The following is a 20,965-nucleotide window of genomic DNA, read 5'->3' on the forward strand; positions in this document are numbered from 1 at the left end:
TCTTTTTACCTACTTGATCCTCTGCTGCCTTCACTACTTCATCCCTCAAAGCTACCCATTCTTCTTCTGCTGTATTTATTTCCGCCTTTCCTGTCAATTGCTCCCTTATGCTCTCCCTGAATCTCTGTACAACCTCTGGTTCTTTTAGTTTATCCAGGTCCCATCTCCTTAAATTCCCACCTTTTTGCAGTTTCTTCAGTTTTAATCTACAGGTCATAACCAATAGATTGTGGTCAGAGTCCACATCTGCCCCTGGAAATGTCTTACAATTTAAAACCTGGTTCCTAAATCTCTGTCTTACCATTATATAATCTATCTGATACCTTTTAGTATCTCCAGGGTTGTTCCATGTATACAACCTTCTTTCATGATTCTTAAACCAAGTGTTAGTTATGATTATGTTGTGCTCTGTGCAAAATTGTACCAGGCGGCTTCCTCTTTCATTTCTGTCCCCCAATCCATATTCACCTACTATGTTTCCTTCTCTCCCTTTTCCTACACTCGAATTCCAGTCACCCATGACTATTAAATTTTCGTCTCCCTTCACAATCTGAATAATTTCTTTTATTTCATCATACATTTCTTCAATTTCTTCGTCATCTGCAGAGCTAGTTGGCATATAAACTTGTACTACTGTAGTAGGTGTGGGCTTCGTATCTATCTTGGCCACAATAATGCGTTCACTATGCTGTTTGTAGTAGCTTACCCGCATTCCTATTTTCCTATTCATTATTAAACCTTCTCCTGCATTACCCCTATTTGATTTTGTGTTTATAACCCTGTAGTCACCTGACCAGAAGTCTTGTTCCTCCTGCCACCGAACTTCACTAATTCCCACTATATCTAACTTCAACCTATCCATTTCCCTTTTTAAATTTTCTAACCTACCTGCCCGATTAAGGGATCTAACATTCCACGCTCCGATCCGTAGAACGCCAGTTTTCTTTCTCCTGATAACGACATCCTCTTGAGTAGTCCCCGCCCGGAGATCCGAATGGGGGACTATTTTACCTCCGGAATATTTTACCCAAGAGGACGCCACCATCATGTAATCATACAGTAAAGCTGCATGCCCTCGGGAAAAATTACGGCTGTAGTTTCCCCTTGCTTTCAGCCGTTCGCAGTACCAGCACAGCAAGGCCGTTTTGGTTATTGTTACAAGGCCAGATCAGTCAATCATCCAGACTGTTGCCCTTGCAACTACTGAAAAGGCTGCTGCCCCTCTTCAGGAACCACACGTTTGTCTGGCCTCTCAACAGATACCCCTCCGTTGTGGTTGCACCTACGGTACGGCTATTATACAGAGTTATGGCTAGTAAAAATTTTGCCTGAACTTTAGCAACTTCGCTAATATGAAGATATCGCAAAACTGGATGAGATTAAAGTAAAGCACGATTCCCATTTATTTTGTTGTTATTGGTCTGATGAATCTAACAAAACGTGTCCCAGGCGTGTATCTACAATAGTTTTCCGGAATATCCAGAGAAGCAAAGGCGTAATTTCGTGAAATTTTAAATTTATTAACTACTTGGCCTAATTTGTTTTTTAAATTCCAGACAATTGCAGAAAGTTTTCAACAGAAGTTGTAGAGAATTTAATTTTGGAAAAATTGTGGTAAAAGCGTTAACTGCGTGAATGTGTCACATAATCTGCTTTTATTTATACCACAGCACACGTGAATTCGTGTTAAACCGAAAAAAAACCGAAGCTCGCTGTTAAGAAACTTGTACAAAGTACATAAAATTTCACAATACAATCACAATAAATGTTCAAAAAGTCTCCACCGAATTCAGTGCATTTAGCTGCGCGTGTATGAACAGATTTTGTTGCTCCTTTCAGTTTCACAGACTTGTTCATAATTTCGTCTATTGCATTCATAATGCAACCAAGTAGTGCCTCACGATTATTGACATTGTCATCATAATCTATGCCTTTCATCCATCCCCATAAACGAAAATCCATTGGTGTTAAATTGGGCAATCTGGGTGGCCACAGACGTGTAGCACCACGACCAACCCATTTCTGGGGAAAATGTTCATTTAAATGTGCAGTATCTGCGCTGGTGAAATGTGGAGGCGCGCCGTCATATTGAAAATACATTTGCAGTCGCGTAGCAAGCGGAATATGTTCGGACAAGTGGGGCATTTCTTCTTGAAGGAATTGTAAATACGACATGCCAGTTAGACGTCCTGGGAAAATGAAGGGTCCAATAAAGTGAGTGTTGATTATACCAGACAACAAATCTATGCTAAATCGCTGCTGGAAATTGCGCTGCACTGTTGCTTGTGGGTTTCCTTCAGACCATACGTACTCGTTAAAAAAATTGTTTATACTATCTCGAGTAAACAGTGCCTCATCAATAAATAAAACGTATTTGTGTAACTGTCGATTAGTTTTTAACCAGTTGCAAAACTCCAAGCGAAGGGCAGGATCTCCCAGGTGTAAATGATGCACTTTTTGTGTATGGTAGAGACACACATTATTGTGCTTCAGTGTACATCATACCTTACATTGTGAAATGCCTAATAGTTGAGAGATACGCCGTGTACCGTACACAGGCTACCTTGAACAGCATCCATATCTTCATCATCGTCTTCACGTGTCGAGCTCTCGTACTGATTATAAACGCTAGGTGGAGAACCTGTCTTCTGTAACATTCGAAATACTCCACTAATGATTCGTCCATTCGGAATCCTCCGAGATGGATAACGTCCGCGATATTCGTTAATTTCAGCCGTAGCATTGCCATCACATTTTCCATAAATAAACACTATATCGGCGTGTTCATACGTCGTAAATTTCAAAGGCATCCCTATTTCAGAAATAATATACAAACTACAACAGTTCCTATATGGTTTTACTTAAATACACTGTTTTTATTGTGTTCTTTGATTGAACAGTACAGAAAACTAACTCGTGTAAAGGTTAGGGAACGACTGAAACAACTCATTAATGGTAACCAACAATGACACAAACGTTTCTACATTCTTAATGAAAAGTAAACAAATTTACTTGTATAACAACCTTGCCTTCTCTGGACGTTCCACTGCAGATAGACGTCTGGGTCATGTTTTATTAGATTCAACAGACCAGTAACAACAATAGAAATCATGCTTTAATTTAACCTCGTACAGTTTTGCGAGCGTGATGCTTGGCTTATGAGCAGCCGCTCGACCACGAGACCCAAGTTTTCTCACCGCCCACCTAAGTCATAGTACTTGCCGTGGATCCTATTGCAGTTTGGAATTCCTGTATGATGGTCTGGGCAGATGTCTGTTTATAACACATCACGACCCTCTTCAACTGTAGGCGCTCTCTGTCAGTCAACAGACGAGATCGGCCTGTACGTTTTTGTGCTGTATCACATTGGAAATAGTGGACCTAGTGATATTTAGGATTGTGGAAATCTCGCATGCAGACGTATGACACAAGTGACACCTAATGACCTGGCCACATTCGAAGTCTGTGATTTTCGCAGAGTGCCCCATTCTGCTGACTCACGGTCACGAATGACTGCAGATGTCGGTCATACGGAGTTCCTGGCAGTAGGTAGCAAACGATGCACCTAATATGAAAAACTTATGTTTATGGGGGTGTCCGGATGCTTTTGTTGTGGGGGTGTCCGGATGCTTTTGTTCTTGTAGTGTTTGCCTATGACCTCCCATTAAACCCCTGGACCCATATCACCGAAATATGACAAACAAACAAACTACATGACTGTGAGCTTCATCACTGCTTGTCTTGTAGCCTTCCAGGTCGACAGGTGTGGGAATATGGACCATATCGTATTTTGACAGCTCATGCCATATCAGCTGCTCCGTATAATAGGCATGTTGTGTTCATATAGAGGTGGTTGGTCTTAGGAACCTGCTTTGCTGTGATGCCTATTAATCGACTGTACAAAATGGTTTTACAGTGGGTAGGCTGTACAGAACAACAGTGTGTTGGGATAAAGTAGAACTGACCTGGTTTATCGATTTTCTTTGCATGACATCAGGGGCACTGATTGGTTTCAAGTCCCTGATGTGTAAGCTGCAATCCACAATATGTTTGTTGTGGGAATATTATCAGCCTGCTTTATCGACATGTTTAGTAATGGCTACATATGTGGGTGGGCATGGCTGGGGAATTTCTAAATGGATAGAGGAGGGGATGGACTGAGGGAGGGACCAGGAAATGATGGACTGGGTAAGTGGAGGCAGGGGGAGATGATAGGAGGCGATGGACCGAGAGAGAAGGAGCAGGAGAAGACATAAAGAGAGATGGGAGTGGGAGGAGGTGAACACTGAGTGGCCGGGAGTAGAAGATGAATGAGGAGAGGCGGCTGGGGTAGATGAGTGGGGGATAGGAGGAGATGGGTAGGAGAGATGGGCAGGAGGAGAGGAAAAAATGTAGGGAAGAAGAGATGGTTCAAAATGGCTCTAAGCACTATGGGACTTAATATCTGAGGTTATCAGTCCTGTAGACTTAGCACTACTTTAACCTAACTAACCTAAGAACATCACACACATCAATGCCCAAGGCATGATTCGAACCTGCGACTGTACCAACTGCATGGTTCAAGACTGAATCGCCTAGAACCGCTCGGCCACAGTGGTCAGTGAAGAAGAGATGGGTTCGGAGAAGAGGAGGACAGAAAGGTAGAGAGGTGTAGGAGATAATGGAAAGAGAAACGGTGGCAGGAGGAGATGGATAAGAGAAAGAGGCCAGGAGGAAGTGGATAGGGAAGGATGGGAGATGCAAAGGGAGAGGGTGCAAGAGGAAATGGATATATAGAGGGGGCACATTTAGATGGAATAACAGATTGGAGGCAGGAAGAGATGGAGAGGGAGAGTGATGGAAAGGCTATGGACAAAGTGGGGAGGAGGATGTGGACAGTGAGAAAAGGGAAAGGAGAAAATGGAGAGAGGGGGTGGAAAAGATGGACAGAGTGAGAGGGAGGAGGAGGAGATGTAGAGAGAGAAAATAGAGGAGATAATCAGAGGTAGAGGGAGAATGAGATGAACTGAGACAGGGGTTGCAGGAGCCAGATGGATAGTGTAGGTGAGTAGTTGTAAGATGGAAAATGATGAGGGCATAGGACTGGACAGACAGACAGAGGGGTGAGGAGGAGATGGATGAAGACAGTGTGCAGGCAGAGATGTATGCAATATATGTGCCATACAGGTTTGCAAGTGAAATTATGGGAACAGTGACATACAACTGATCCTCTAAACTGTACACCCATATCACGGACATTATAGTCAGTAAGATTTAGGAATATACAGGCTGATCCAACTTTATAAAGTACCTTGAATCATCGGCACATGGACAACACTGACTCAGGAAATATGTTTCTTATGGAACCCTACTGGCTTTTTGTCCACACAAAGTAATTACTGCTATCGACAGAGGACCTGTAGTTGATTCCATAATTCTAGACCTACAGATAGCTTTTGACACCGTTCCTCACAACCAGCTTCTAATAAAATTACATACCTGTGGAGTATCATCTGTGACTGGATTCGTGAGTTTACGCTATAAGGCTCTCATTATTCATCTCTTGGTGCTCCATCTCTCTTTCCATCCCTCTTTATCCCCATCCATTCCCTTCTCTATGTATTTCAACCTCCCCAGACATGTAGCCCCTATTAAACGTGATGACAAAACAAGCTGACAATACTCCCACAACACATCTATAATACTGTGTGGCCTACATGTCAAGGGCTTGAAACCATTTTCTTCTCTTGCTTTATATGTTGTGGTGCTCTGTATGGCGACTGCAGGGTGAACCATCTCAAACTTGCACTGCAAATATTATGGAAATGGGATGTGATATTGACGTGCAGTTTTCACAGAATGAATTGGAAGCCAGAGTCTCGTACTGTTCGTCAATACAGATTGTAATAATACTTAGAAACTGTATTTTCTGTACCTGCAATTTTTCAAATGAAACAAATCTTACTGCCAGTAACAAACTAAAAATGGGGTAAACTAGAATTTCAGTGCTGTCTGCTGCAGAAGTCTAGTGCGAGCCAGTTATGGGATATCACATTGTGAAAAGTTTCCACATTGACACTGCTTTGTGCCATTCAACCTGCATAGTTGTTAGATCGATGTTGTTACGTTGGTTTACAGTGTACTTGTGTGTTCCTTGAGTGCACTGCTATGAGTTACTAAGTGACAGTCTAAGCAGTATCTCATTTGTGTACAATGGGATTTATTGGTGCAGAAAAAGCTGACATGTTCATGGTGTATGGAGAGTGTAGGAAGAATGCAGTGCATGCGGCAGGAGCCCAATCTCGGCCATCTTCTCAATCAGTTGTGTGAAAATGATAGTGTAACAACTATGGAACGCAACAGAATGAAACAAGTGATGACAGATGCGGGGAAATTAATTTTCTTGCTGTTGTCGCAGTTGATCAACACAGTACCTCCTGTGCAATCGATTGTGGAAGTGGCATGAGTCAGGCAAGTGCCCTACACATTCTCCATCAGCGTAAATTCCATCCCCATTACATCTACCTCAGTCAATAGCTCCATGGAAACAATTATAAGAATCGTGTTAACTTCTGTACATAAGCATTACGACTAGTACTCCAGATGTTTCATGTGTCTTCTTTCGTGGTGAAGCCAGGTAAACGGTGAAAACGTGCACTATTGGTATGTTGACAATCCCCATTGGCTTCCTTGGGTGGAACATCAGTGCCCATGAAGTGAAAACATTTGCTGTGGGATAGTAAACCATCAAATCATAGGCATGAGTTTCATAGATAGAACAATGAATGCACACAACTATCACAGCCTCCTAACAAACCATCTCCCACAGATACTGGAAGGCTTTCCTCTGCGCACAAGGAGGAACCTGTGTTACCAATATGACCGCTGTGCACTACATAGTGGGTGGAGTATTACGGCGTGTCTTCACAAATTGTTTCCAAAACGTTGGATTGGATGGCGAGGACCAGTACGTTAGCTGCCCCATTTTCCAGATTTGATGCCTGTTGACTTTTTCTGTGGGGAAAGCTGAATGACGCAGGACATACCGACTACACTTGATGATACGCAACGAGTCATAACTGCAGCCTGCTCGGAGATGTTCGACGAAATGCTAGCATGTGTGCAGCAGTCGCTCCATATCAGATAGCAAACGTGTGCTGCCGCTGCTGGTGGTCATTGTGAACACAACCTGTGATGGTCAGTTACCTCGTTACTGCCCAGAATGCACATAACTAGTGCATGCATTTACGTTGTCCTTTAGTGCGTACTACCACAGGTATTGTACAAGTGACAGTGTGGCAACTTTACAAAGTATTTATATTGTAAGCAGCTTGCACTAGAATCCTGCAACAAACCAACCAACATTATAATGTACACTATTTTCAGTTTCTTAATGACAGTAAGCATTGTTCCATTCAAGAAGTGTACCTTTGCACAAAAAATACACTTTACAAATATTATTACGAACTGTTTATTGGCCAACAATACGGAGCCCTGACTACCTGTACGTTCTGTGATAACTGCGCATCAATAGCACTTTCCATCTCCGCAATATTTTCGATGCAAATTTTATGTTAGTCACCCTGTATGTATACTTTACATTTTCTGTTACGCATATAGCTGCATCCAAGCTGCTGTCCTGGAAACTAGCATGAGTTCTTGCAGTTCCTATGTGACCAACCAGTACATCCGACCATTATGAAGCACCGAGAAGAAAACTATCTATTGACACATAATCAGCAGGGTCTCAGAAAATATCGTTCTTTTAAAACACAACTAGGTCTTTTTACTCACGATGTAATAAGTGCTGTCGACGGGGGATTCCTATTTTTAGATTTCCAGAACGCTTTCGACACCGTTCCTCACAAGCTTCTTCCAACCATGCCTATGGAATATCTCCTGAGTTGTGCGACTTGATTCGTGATTTCCTGTCAGAAAGGTCACAGTTTGTAGTAACAGACGGAAAGACATCGAGTAAAACAGAAGTAATATCCGGCGTTCCCCAAGGAAGTGTTATAGGCCCTCTATTGTTTCTGGTCTGTATTAACGACATAGGAGACAAATTGAGTAGCCGTCTTAGGATCTTTGCAGAAGATGCTGTCATTTATTGTCTTACAATGTCATCAGATGACCATACCGAATTGCAAAATGATTTAGATAAGATATCTGTGTGGTGCGGAAAATGGGAATCGACACTGAATAAACAAAACTGTGAAGTTATTCTCATGAGTACTAAAAGAAATCCGCTAAATTTCGATTACGCGATGACTCACACAAATCTGAAGGCTGCAAATTCAATTAAATACTTAGGGATTACAATTACAAATAACCTAAACTGGAACGAGCATATAGATAAGGTTGTGGGTAGAGCAAACCAAAGACTGTGATTCGTTGGCAGAACACTTAGAAGGCGCAACAGGTCTTCTAAAGAGACTGCTTACACCACGCTTGTCCGCCCTATTCTGGAGTATTGCTGTGCGGTGTGGGATCCCCATCAGGTGGTACTGACGGATGACACCTGAAAAGTTCAAAGAAGGGCTGCTCGTTTTATATCATCGCGAAATAGGGGAGATAGTGCCACAGAAATGATAAGTAAATCGGAGTGGGAATCATTAAAACAAAAGCGTTTTTCGTCGCAATGGGATCTTCTTATGAAATTTCAATCATCAGTTTTTTCCTCCGATTACGAAAACATTCTGTTGGCACCCACCTACATAGGGAGAAATGATCATCACTATAAAACAAGAGAAATTAGGGCTCACACAGAAAAATTTATGTACTGGTTTTTCCCGCTCACCATTCGAGAGTGGAACGGTTGAGAGACATCTTGAAGGTGATTCATTGAACCCTCTGCCAGGCAGTTTATTGTGAGTAGCTGAGTAATCACGTAGATGTAGATGTAGAACCCTGCATAGCATATGGGGCTCTATCTAGAAAAATCCGTTGACAGGGTACGATTTCATTCCTCTGCTGAATGTACCCCACAGGCATTTGGGAAGCTTGAGAAAGGGGTCACATGTTGCCACTGGGCGCGTCCTGTGGAGCAGAGGACACTGAAGTCGCCCTCTTGTGACGCAGTCGCCATGCAGAGCAGACGCTCCTGTATTTACAGCCTTCTGTCGTAGCTGACCGCACTTTGCCGACTTTTCCCTTCTCTGCTCTGAAACCAGCTTGCTCTAAACGCGCGCTACCTTCTTCTCTCTTTCCTGCACCAGTACTTCACTAACAGACTGATGAACGTCCCTAAACTCCAGCCTGGACAAGACCTAGTGTACTCCGTAGGTTTCAAAATGTAGCAGAATGTTGGTTTCTCTGCCAGTGCTCTTCTCTCGCATTCTTGACACAGTCCACATCCACAACTGGTGCGATTTGTACAATTATTGTGAATTGGTTTGGACTTTACCGCTATATAGGAAACTGGTAACATTCTGTGTAATGCTGTGCAAATGCTTTGTCGTACATAAAGAACGTGAGTGAGTAATGTATGAGGGAGTGCCTGATTTTCTCTTAATATATGCGAGATGACTCATATAAGATTTTGACCTTGAAAATACACAATGTGATCAAAAGCATTCGGACACCTGGCTGAAAATAAGTTACAAGTTCGTGGCCTCTCCATCACTAATGCTGGAATGTAATATGGTGTTGGCTCACCCTTTGCCTTGATGACAGCTTGCACACTCGCAGGCATACGTTCTATCAGGTGGTGGAAGGTTTCTTGGGGAATGGCAGCACATTCTTCATGGAGTGCTGCACTGAAGGGAGATATCGGTTTTTCGGTGATACCTGGCATGATGTCGGTGCTCCAAAACATCCCAAAGGTGTTCCATAGGACTCATATCAGGACTCTGTGCAGGACAGTCCGTTACAGGAATGTTATTGTCTTCTACTGCCGCCTTAGACTCTGCATTATGAACAGGTGCTCGATCGTTTTGAAATATGCAATAGCCATCCCTGAATTGCTCTCCAACAGTGAGAAGCAATGAGATGCTTAAAATATCAATATAGGCCTGTGCCGTGATAGTACCACGCAAAAAACAAGGGGTACAAGCTCCCTCCATGAAAAACACGATCACACCATAACACCACCGCCTCCGAATTTTACTATTAGCACTACATACGCTGGCAGATGACGATCACTGGACATTCTCGATAACCACGCCTGCCATCGGCTGGCCACATTGTGTACCGTGCTTCGTCACTCCACGCAACGTTTTTCCACTGTTCAGTCGTCCAATGTTTATGCCCCTTACAGCAAGCGCGGCTTTGTTTGATATTTACCTGCGTGATGTGTGGCTTACGAGCAGCCGCTCGACCGTGAAATCCAAGTTTTCTCACCTCCTGCCTAACTGTCATAATAGTTACAGTGGATCCTGATGCAGTTCGGAATTCCTGTGTGATCGTCTGGATAGATGTCTGCTTGTTACACATTACGACCTTCTCCAACTGTCGGCAGTCTCTGTCAGTCAACAGACGAGGTCGGCCTGTACGCTTTTGTGCTGTATTTGGCGCTTCACGTTTCCACCTCACTATCACATGTCAAATAGTGGACCTAGGGATGTGTAGGAGTGTGGAAATCTCGCATACAGAAGTATTATAAAAGTGACGTCTAATCGCCAGACGATGTTCGAAGTCCATGAGTTTTTGTGAATTTTTTATATTAATTTCAGCCAAAATAACAAAGTTGCTCTGTGATATCTGCTGAAGATTGTGAGTATAGTTCTCCAATTACGTGCAGCATAGCCATTCCGATTTTCATCTGAAATCAGAAAGGATTTGATTTTACATTACTAACTTATTTTCTAAGAATATGAGCCTCAATGCAGGTGAAAATAATGAAAATTAAAAACTGTGCAGGCGTGGGAACAATTTACTCTGATTTTCACATTTTTTTTCTCCATTTAGGCGAAGAAAAATACCCGTGAAATCATGAAATCTCCACATAAGTTGGTTCATATAATTAGTAGTTTTATACACAATCATACTATCACATTTAATAATGATCGATTGAATACTTTTTGAGTTAGACTGCACGCAAATGTGAAAAAAGTCATTTGGAGATGAACGCGTTTGAGAAATGAATTCTTGGAAACTGGAAATTCGTGCAAGTCAACAATAGTGTAAAATGCTTAGCAATTGATCTGCGATTCCAGCGCCATATCGTAATCGTTCTTCTTCCTCACAGGCTTCATTTTGCGCTTGCTGCAGTGCTTTCCTAGCTTCCCGACTTTCCTTCGATTCAATGAACTACGTAGATTCTGCCGGCATACGCGCTGGTTACCCATTTGTTCGACATAACTGAAGCTTTACGTGTCTCCTACAATTCCTGCCTCGTTCATGGCCATCAGAAGGGATGAATTTCCTTGATTGAATAAGCCAGCTGCTAAATACGACGCCGAATCAACCACTTATAATCCGGAGTGCAGGTGTTTGGGAGCTAATCACCAAATAGTGGAATTAAAAGTTTCATTAGCATTTTTCGTGTGGCCATCTACATATTTCTCTAGTAATTCATCCCCTGATAAATCTTATATCGGAAGAATTTCCTTCTGTACAAATGCGAATTTTGCTTTGAAATTTTGACAGAGTATTCTTGGATAGTTAACTTAACCCTTTATACTATAAAAACTGGATTTTTCGAACCTCCTAGTGTGGTTTCCCCATTAACCATCGTAATCCAAATTAGGTTATTATATTAATTTAGATTTTCAATCCAGTTTGTAGAAAGTAAATGAATTGTGGAGATATATTTACTCATAAATTTACAGATTTTCCAGCAGTTGTTTATTTGGCCTGACAGCATTGTCCTTACATCATGTTCTGCAGAAGCGTTGGTTGGTTCATCTGCATTTTTGTCGCAGTACTCACAGCTGCCGACTATAGCGACTGTCGTCCCAGTACAGGTAAAGATTTTACTTGTGTAAATTGACGTAAGTCTGTATATGATAATGAATAACCAGTTTTAGTAGGTAATGAAAAACATATTCAATATTTTCATTACGTATTTCATATATTTGTTTTTCAGGATTCGATCCTGTACTCACAGTCTACCACTTTGGAACTGACAATCAGAGTAAGTGTCATTATTTTCCATTACTTCCAGAAACTTTTCATGGTTCAAGAAATTCATGCAGTGCAAACTTATCTCATTGCTAGGCTTATCTGATGATTTAATAACTGATTTGGATCATTTGATTATTATGTGTAAAATCTCTAACTCCACTATGTTTCTATATTATTACTTTTGCTTTTATAGTCGGTACGAGTTGGAATACAGTTTACATATGTGTTACATACGTGTTGGTAGGCCTTGAGTGGTAATCATAGCCTTTTTCTGAATTATTTTCATAAAGGTTTAGTGGTCCCATCTAGATCAATATAACACATGAATAGACGAAGCTAAACAGCATCATTTCACATAAGTAGTCCTGGTATACAGGTATTTGACATTTCTTCCAGGATTACGGTAGTACATTGTACACCGCCTTCCATAAATTTATATTGACTACAGAAAAACCTTCTCACGTTCACAATATTTATGTAACCAATTAAAAACAGGAATCTGATAATGATAACCATCTCAGGACGTATCCATCAGAAACTGTAATGCTTGTGCTGACTATGTTATATCCATGTTTCTTATCTGTTTAAATTCATTGAGGTATGGGTTCAAAATTATGGTACGTTTGCTTCCAACGTGTCCCTTCATCAGTGGCAGAATTTTTTAATTAATAGTGGATGTCATCATTGTGGTTCAGCTGAAGATTTGCTTTCATGTAAAACAGAGTTCCATAGAACCTTCACATGGGCACAAACAGTAAATTTTAAAGGAGTGTTAAGTATTCCCATCTATATAGATGACTTGTAGCACTTACTCCTTCTATTTATTTTGAACAACATACTAGTTTCTCTTTTCTTGGAAATAATGGTTATTTTAGGAAGACAGGTATGCCTGTAAGAACCAGTTACGTGGCACATGCTACAACTATACCAGTAGCATTATGATTCTCTTGTTAGTAACATTACTAAATCAATAATAAACCAAACCCCGTCGAGTTACCTCTTCACAGTGTGAGATATGTAATGTTCCCTATTACGATTGTCATCTGAGTGAATGTCCATCAAATTATTGCTATTTACTTTCTGTAACAGTACGTTACAGAAAGTAACTACAAGTTGGTCTACATTTTCGTAGCAGTATGTAGTTGATATGTACACTGTTTCGAAGGAACCACATGGTAAACAAAATGTCATTCAAGAATGGGACATAATTGATGTCTGTAGATCATAAATTTTAAGTAACCACGTTGGTGTCGTCTGTAAGCATTAATTTAATTTCACACCGAATTAATGCCTGCTGTGTGCAGATTGTTACCAGAAATGCGAATCATAAGGGGACGCTAGGCTATACAAAAATGTAACTCCTTGTCCTGATGCCACAGAAACTTCCTGTGATGAGACAAGGTTTTAGCCGGTTAACTGATGAGTTACTGATTTTATAATTGCTAATAGCAGGCTGAACAGCACAAAGGCTTTAGTCAAATCACACAAGGTATTTACAGAAAAACAATTTCTGTGTCAACGCTCTAAGGTATACACAAATACAAAGATAGGAATATTCCTCTGAAAGCCAAATTATTTTTATTCCTAGTTGCAAAGCATTCAATACATTTGATTGTATGAATTAATTATTTTAATAATTTGAGGTTCTCCACATTTGTAACATCCGATTAGAGTTCCCTGGAATTTTGTGTAGGGCACCTTTTTCTAAAGAGTTCATATGATGGTGTATTTCATTTTGATGAAACAAATACTGTGGTGAAGTGTTGCATTAAAACATGAGTGAAATGTATGTATTCCATCTATTTCCCCAGAGTAGGTTTTCAGCTATTTACATGATGTACTGCCACATCATGTGATGCTTATTTCTGAAGGCAGGATGGTTTGGTTGAGTTACCCAGTGGTTACAGACAGGTGACTCATAACTTTCATGTGAAATATTGGGAGTTAGTTGTTGTAGGATATACACTGCAAGTCTAATGTCAGTGACATTTGAGTATCTCATGTACCTGGTCAGTGTGTGTCATGTGCCTTCTGCCTAGTCTGATGCACTGTCACGACTTCCTCCCTGTGCCAACCTCTTACCTTCAGAGTTGAACTGGTTATCTCACGTTCCATGTTGAAAATTCATACCAGGACGTAAAATATTAGAAATATTTTCCTTATGTTTGGTTGTAGTAGACACCTTCGACGCAGGAAAGCCATCTTTCCCTCTGCATGTCTGCCTCTTAAATCCGCCTTACTTTGTCCTTCATCTGTAATTTTGCTTTCAAGGAAGCAAAATTCCTTCATCTATTTTGTGATCCCAGACTTTGACGTTAAATTTAACGCTAATCTCATTTCTGGTATTCTTCATTACGTTAATCTTTCATTTGTTCACACTAAGTACATATTTGCATTCATTTGACTCCCCATTCCATACAACAGACCTCATAATTCTTCCTGATCTTCACTGACAGTAATGTTTTAAGCGAATCTTCCCCATGGCACTTTATAACCATGACTGTTAATCCAACTCCTAAATTTGTCTTTTATTTTCATTACGGTTTCCTAAATGTACAGATTAGACAGTGGGGGAGAAACACAGTTTCACTACCTTACACCCTCATTAAGCATATCTCTTTTCTCATAGTCTTCCGTTCTTATACCTTCTTTTGTGTTCCTATACATATTATTGTATACCCAAATTTCCGAGTATTTCTAGTCATATCACGCTGTAGAACGCTTTTCCTAGGTCAAAGAATTCTATACAAGTATCCTGATTCTTCTTAACTCTTGCATGCATTACCAAGTGGAATGCAGCACTTGTCTTTTGGGTTCTGTCGTGTTTCCTATGCACATACGCTACATCTGTTCTCCAGAACAGAGCTTTCTTTGTGGACCAAAGTCTCCTCCAGCCACTCACCCTCCCACAGATGCAAGACTCTTAAGCTCAACATCGAGGTGATAGCATACAGGAGGATGGCACACTGTAATACTTGAGAATCAAGACAATCCTCTTGGCTGCCAGATCTGTCCTTTCGTTCCTCGCAATTCCGATGTGTCCTGGTACCCAGCAAAAGGACACCTAAATCCCCAGTCGTTGTAGATGGAGGAGGGACTAGCTTCCCTGCTGAGTACAAACGTTTCACAGATTGAAGGGAACTTAGAAAATCGGATGAGACAAGAAATTTATCACTGGAAGAACGTCTCACCTACTCCAATGACCGCAAGATCGCATAAAATTCTGCTTAAAAGACAGTAAACGCTTAAGGCAGTATGATCTTGAGGACAAGATCTGTCAAAAAAACAGAGCAACCAACAGGATCCCCCTGTAGCGATACATGGATAAAAACAGCTATATTGTTGTGGTGCCCAGGTAAAATGTCAGAAAATATGTCATTAAAAGCGGAAGCAGGAGTGTAATCTCTCTTTTAGCGCCCCAAATCTAAAATCACTCTGGGTCTCTCCAGTAACCAAGGCAGCAGGCAGTTAAAATCCTGGATTTGGGGCAGTACTGGCTCCACACTGAGGGACTCCAGCACATGGTGCACGTGGATCGCAAATGGCATTGTGGCTCTTCAACGGTTCGAAGTAAGGGGGATGAGCAACATTATAGAGTGTGGGTGAAGTTGGAGCTGTGAGGAACTTGCATGCCTGATGCACTAGGTGAAGCTGCTGGTGACCCCCCAGCCTCAGCACATAGGCTGGGTATGGGACTGGCCCTATAGTGACCTGTGGCCAACTGGAGCCCCTCAAGGTGGACAGCGTCAATTCAAATCGAAAGGCCTCGCCAATGCATAAACCATGCACACATAGTCCACCCATGAACGCATGAAAGCTGTATAAAACTTCAATGCTCAGATACACATTGCTGTGGCTCAATGCAAGTTCTTTAGCTGTCAGAATCTACATTCCTAAATCAATAGCTAGGGTCCGGGGTCTCTCCCAGGAATGCTGGTCCCCATGTGCCACAATGCATCCCTTGTGCACCAGCTCTCATCTGTGACAAGATTTTAGCTGACATTCCTGATGAAAACCTCCAATAGAATCTTCTGAACCTCGAAGATCCATTGCTCATCTCATGAGTTCCTATCATTCGAGCTTCTGAGCAGGCTGCCACAGCAGCAGCTTTTATCGAAGGCCCAACTCTGGTATTTGCCACATAACCCAAATTGGAAGCTATGCAACATTGGTTGTAGCCCAAGTCTGGAAAAGTCCTCAGTGCCATTTCCACAAGGTGAATTGTGTTACTAGGTGTTAGTGTGCCCCCAAAGCTGAAATTTGCCACACCTCCACCTCTATGTCTGTGGACTGGTGACTGGGCGACACCAAGGAATATTCTTCCCAGCCATATTTTACAGAAGCGACACTGGTATAGGCTATACTCTTGCAGTCTTCTCAGTTGCTTTCTATACAAGCTAAGTTGTAATGCAAGCCAGTCAGATTCCAGACTGACATTGGGTCATCAGCTACAGTAATCGACTGGGTTGCACAAGCCATTAAGTCTCCTCCAGGCACCACTTCACAACAAAGTTATGTAGTTATAGTAACAACACCATTTCTGTTACCTCTGATGCAGTCCAAGCCCTGGGCCTCTTCCTACACCACCTACATCTTGGTTAAATTAGGACCAGTGTTCTGCCAGTGAGCATCCTGGGATTCCATATATACCTTACACCTACTGCAGCTCCAGAATTATTTAAGGTCTGTAGCGTCGAGTTTGCATACCAGGATAAGCATCAACAGGACTTGCAACATCTTCAGGATGAGGCCGTCTTCATCCCAGTAACACACAGCCAATGGGCCCTTCCAATTTCATTGTGGAGAAACCATCAGGAGCTGGCTGCATTTGTGGTGACTTCCAGGACACTGTGAATGCCCAGTCTGTAGTCGTCAGATATACCACTCCCATGCTTCAGGGCACTGTTTACATCTCGCGGGGTCTATGGTATTTGCCAAAAATGACCTTCATTATGCTTATTTGCCAAAAATTACCATCATGATGCTTATCTCCACCTCACACTGCGTAATGGCTCCCAGGAGACTGTAATCATAACCATCATAGCCACTCCTTTTGGATTGCTCCAATACACATAGCTTCCGTTTGACATCGTCGAAGTTACATCAATTTTTTGGAGGTACTATGTTGTTGTTGTGGTCTTCAGTCCTCAGACTGGTTTGATGCATCTCTCCATGCTACTCTACTCTGTGCAAGCTTCTTCATCTCCCAGTACTTACTGCAACCTCCATCCTTCTGAATCTGCTTCGTGTATTCATCTCTTGGTCTCCCTCTACGATTTTTACCCTCCACACTGCCCTCCAATGCTAAATTTGCGATCTCCTGATGCCACAGAACATGTCCTACCAACCAGTCCTTTCTTCTTGTCAAGTTGTGCCACAAACTCGTCTTCTCCCCAATTCTGTTCAATACTTCCTCATTAGTTATGTGATCTTCCCATGTTCAGCATTCTTCTGTAGCACTAAATTTCGAAAACTTCTATTCTCTTCTTGTCCAAACTATTTATCGTCCATGTTTCAATTCCATACATGGCTACACTCCATACAAATACTTTCAGAAACGACTTCCTGACACTTATATCAATTCTCGATGTTAACAAATTTCTCTTCTTCACAAACGCTTTCCTTGCCATTGCCAGTCTACATTTTATATCCTCTCTACTTCGACCATCATCAGTTATTTTGCTCCCCAAATAGCAAAACTCCTTTACTACTTTAAGCGTCTCATTTCCTATTCTAATTCCCTCAGCATCACCCGACTGAATTCGACTAAATTCAATTATCCTCGATTTGCTTTTGTTGATGTTCATCTTATATCCTCCTTTCAAGACACTGTCCATTCCGTTCAACTGCTCTTCCAAATCCTTTGCTGTCTCTGACAGAATTACAATGTCATCGGCGAACCTCAAAGTTTTTATTTCTTCTCCATGGATTTTAATACCTACTCCGAATTTTTCTTTTGTTTCCTTTACTGCTTGCTCAATATACAGATTTAATAACATCACGAAGAGGCTACAAACATGTCTCACTCCCTTCCCAACAACTGCTTCCCTTTTGTGCCCCTCGACTCTTATAACAGCCTTCTGGTTTCTGTACAAATTGTAAATAGCCTTTCGCTCCCTGTATTTTACCTCTGCCACCTTTAGAATTTGATAGAGAGTATTCCAGTTAACATTGTCAAAAGCTTTCTCTAAGTCCACAAATGCTAGAAACGTAGGTTTGCCTTTCTTCTAAGATAAGTCATAAGGTCAGTATTGCCGCACATGTTCAAACATTTCTATGGAATCCCAACTGATCTTCCCCGAGATCGGCTTCTACCAGTTTCCCCATTCGCCTGTAAAGAATTCGTGTTAGTATTTTGCAGCTGTGACTTATTAAACTGATAGTTCGGTAACTTTCACATCTGTCAACACCTGCTTTCTTTGGGATTGGAATTATCATATTTTTCTTGAAGTCTGAGGGTATTTCACCTGTCTCATACATCTTGCTCACCAGATGGTAGAGTTTTGTAAGGACTGGCTCTCCCAAGGCCGTCAGTAGTTCTAATGGAATGTTGTCTACTCCTGGGGCCTTGTTTCGACCCCAGGTCTTTCAGTGCTCTGTCAAACTCTTCACGCAGTATCGTGCCTCTCATTTCATCTTCATCTACATCCTCTTCCATTTCCATAATATTGTCCTCAAGTACATCGCCCTTATATAGACCCTCTATATACTCCTTCCACCTTTCTGCTTTCCCTTCTCTGCCTAGAACTGGATTTCCATCTGAGCTCTTGATATTCATACAAGTGGCTCTCTTTTCTCCAATGGTCTCTTTAATTTTCCTGTAGGCAGTATCTGTCTTACCCCTAGTGAGATAAGCCTCTACATCCTTACGTTTGTCCTCTAGCCATCCCTGCTTAGCGATTTTGCGCTTCCTGTCGATCTAATTTTTGAGACGTTTGTATTCCTTTTTGCCTGCTGCATTTACTGCATTTTTATATTTTCTCCTTTCATCTATTAAATTGAATATGTCTTCTGTTGCCCAAGGATTTCTACTAGCCCTCGTCTTTTTACCTACTTGATTCTCTGCTGGCTTCACTACTTCGTCCCTCAGAGCTGCCCATTCTTCTTCTACTGTATTTCTTTCCCCCATTCCCGTCAATTATTCCCTTATGCCGTCCCTGAAGCTCTGTACAAACTCTGGTTTAGTCGGTTTATCCAGGTCCCATCTCCTTAAATTCCCTCCTTTTTGTAGTTTCTTCAGTTTCAATCTACAGTTTATAATAGATAGTTTCTGGTCAGTCCATATCCTCCCCTGGAAATATATTACAATTTAAAACCTGGTTCCTAAATCTCTGTCTTGCCATTATATAACCTATCTGATACCTCCTAGTATCTCCAGGATTATTCTATGTATCTAACCTTCTTTTATGATTCTTGAACCAAGTGTTACCTATGATTAAGTTATACACTTTGCAACATTCTACCAGACAGGTTCCTCTTTCATTTCCAATCCCCAATCCACATTCACATTCTATGTTACCTTCTCTCCCTTTTCCTATTCTCGAATTCCATTCACCTGTGACTATTAAATTTTAGCCTCCCTTCACTACCTCAATAATTTCTTTTATCTCATCATACATTTCATCAATATCTCCATCATCTGCAGAGCTAGTTGGCATATAAACTTGTACTACTGTAGTAGGCATGGGCTGCATGTCTATCTTGGCCACAATAATGCTTTCACTACGCTGTTTGTAGTAGCTTACCTGCACTCCTATTGTTTTTATTCATTATTAAACCAGCTCCTGCATTACCCCTCTTTGATTTTGTATTTATAATCCTGAATTCACCTGACCAAAAGTCTTGTTCCTCCTGCCACCTAACTTCACTAATTCCCACTATATCTAACTTTAACCTATCCATTTCCCTGTTTAAATTCTCTAATCAGCCTGCCCTATTAAGGGATCTTACATTCTGCACTCTGATCTGTAGAACGCCAATTTTCTTTCTTCTGATAACGACGTCCTCTTGAGTAGTCCCTGCTCGGAGATCTGAAAGGGGGACTATTTTACCTCTGGAATATTTTACCCAAGAGAACGCCATCATCAGTTAACCATACAGTAAAGCTGCATGCCCTCAGGCAAAATTACGGCTCTAATCTCCCATTGCTTTCAGCTGTTCACGGTACCTGCACAGCAAGGCCGTTTTGGTTAGTGTTACAAGGCCAGATCAGTCAGTCATCCTGACTGTTGCCCCTGCAAGTACTGAAAAGGCTGCTGCCCCTCTTCAGGAACGACACATTTGTCTGGCCTCTCAACAGATACCCCTCCATTGTGTTTGCACCTATGGTATGGCCATCTGTATTGCTGAGGCCCGCAAGCCTCCCCACCAACAGCAAGGTCCATGGTTTACAGGGGGGGCGGGGATGAGCAACACTTAAAGGACGTCTCAGGGACCGTGAGCTACCTTGACAATTTTCTGGTTGTTGGAAAGTATACAGCTGATGGTCTTCTCCCCATTCACAGAAGTTTACCTTCGTTGTTATCTTGGCAAATGTTCTTTTTCCATCCACCAGGTCGAATATTTAGGACATATCTTCAGGACATCAGGCATATGGCTTACACCACATTGTGTGCGTGCCATCCAAAAATTACTGGCCTCGATAGATGCATTCCAGCCGAAGTCTAAGTCAGCCAAACTGCTATAAACCATTCATGCCTCATGCTTCAGCGATTCTGGCACCACTCACTCTGTAACAGAGTTCCATGGAAGTGGCCATCCTAATGTAATAAGGTGTTCCAAAACCTGAAGAAGGCCCTCTTCGACCGACTTGTCTCATGGTATACAATCCAACGAAACCATTGGTATTAGTGGCTGATGCTGACTGGCACACTTTTGTCCCTTATTGAGAATGGCATGGAGCGACCCACAACATTTGTATCCA

The 20,965-nt window shown here is 41.7% G+C and overlaps 1 protein-coding gene across 2 annotated transcripts in view; it reads left to right on the forward strand.

The window, feature by feature from the left end:
* LOC126426869 (ankyrin-3-like) overlaps positions 1–20,965 on the forward strand; it is a 60,335-nt gene that overhangs the window by 9,491 nt on the left and 29,879 nt on the right. For both annotated transcript variants that reach the window (XM_050088904.1, XM_050088905.1), the window contains exons 2-3: positions 11,748–11,882; positions 12,005–12,052. In XM_050088904.1, the coding sequence (XP_049944861.1) occupies positions 11,795–11,882; positions 12,005–12,052 (136 nt within the window). In that variant the 5' untranslated portion in view covers positions 11,748–11,794. The remainder of the gene's footprint in view (positions 1–11,747; positions 11,883–12,004; positions 12,053–20,965) is intronic.

Source organism: Schistocerca serialis, chromosome 11, assembly GCF_023864345.2.
Source record: "Schistocerca serialis cubense isolate TAMUIC-IGC-003099 chromosome 11, iqSchSeri2.2, whole genome shotgun sequence".
In the NCBI taxonomy this organism is placed as follows: Eukaryota; Metazoa; Arthropoda; class Insecta; order Orthoptera; family Acrididae; genus Schistocerca; species Schistocerca serialis.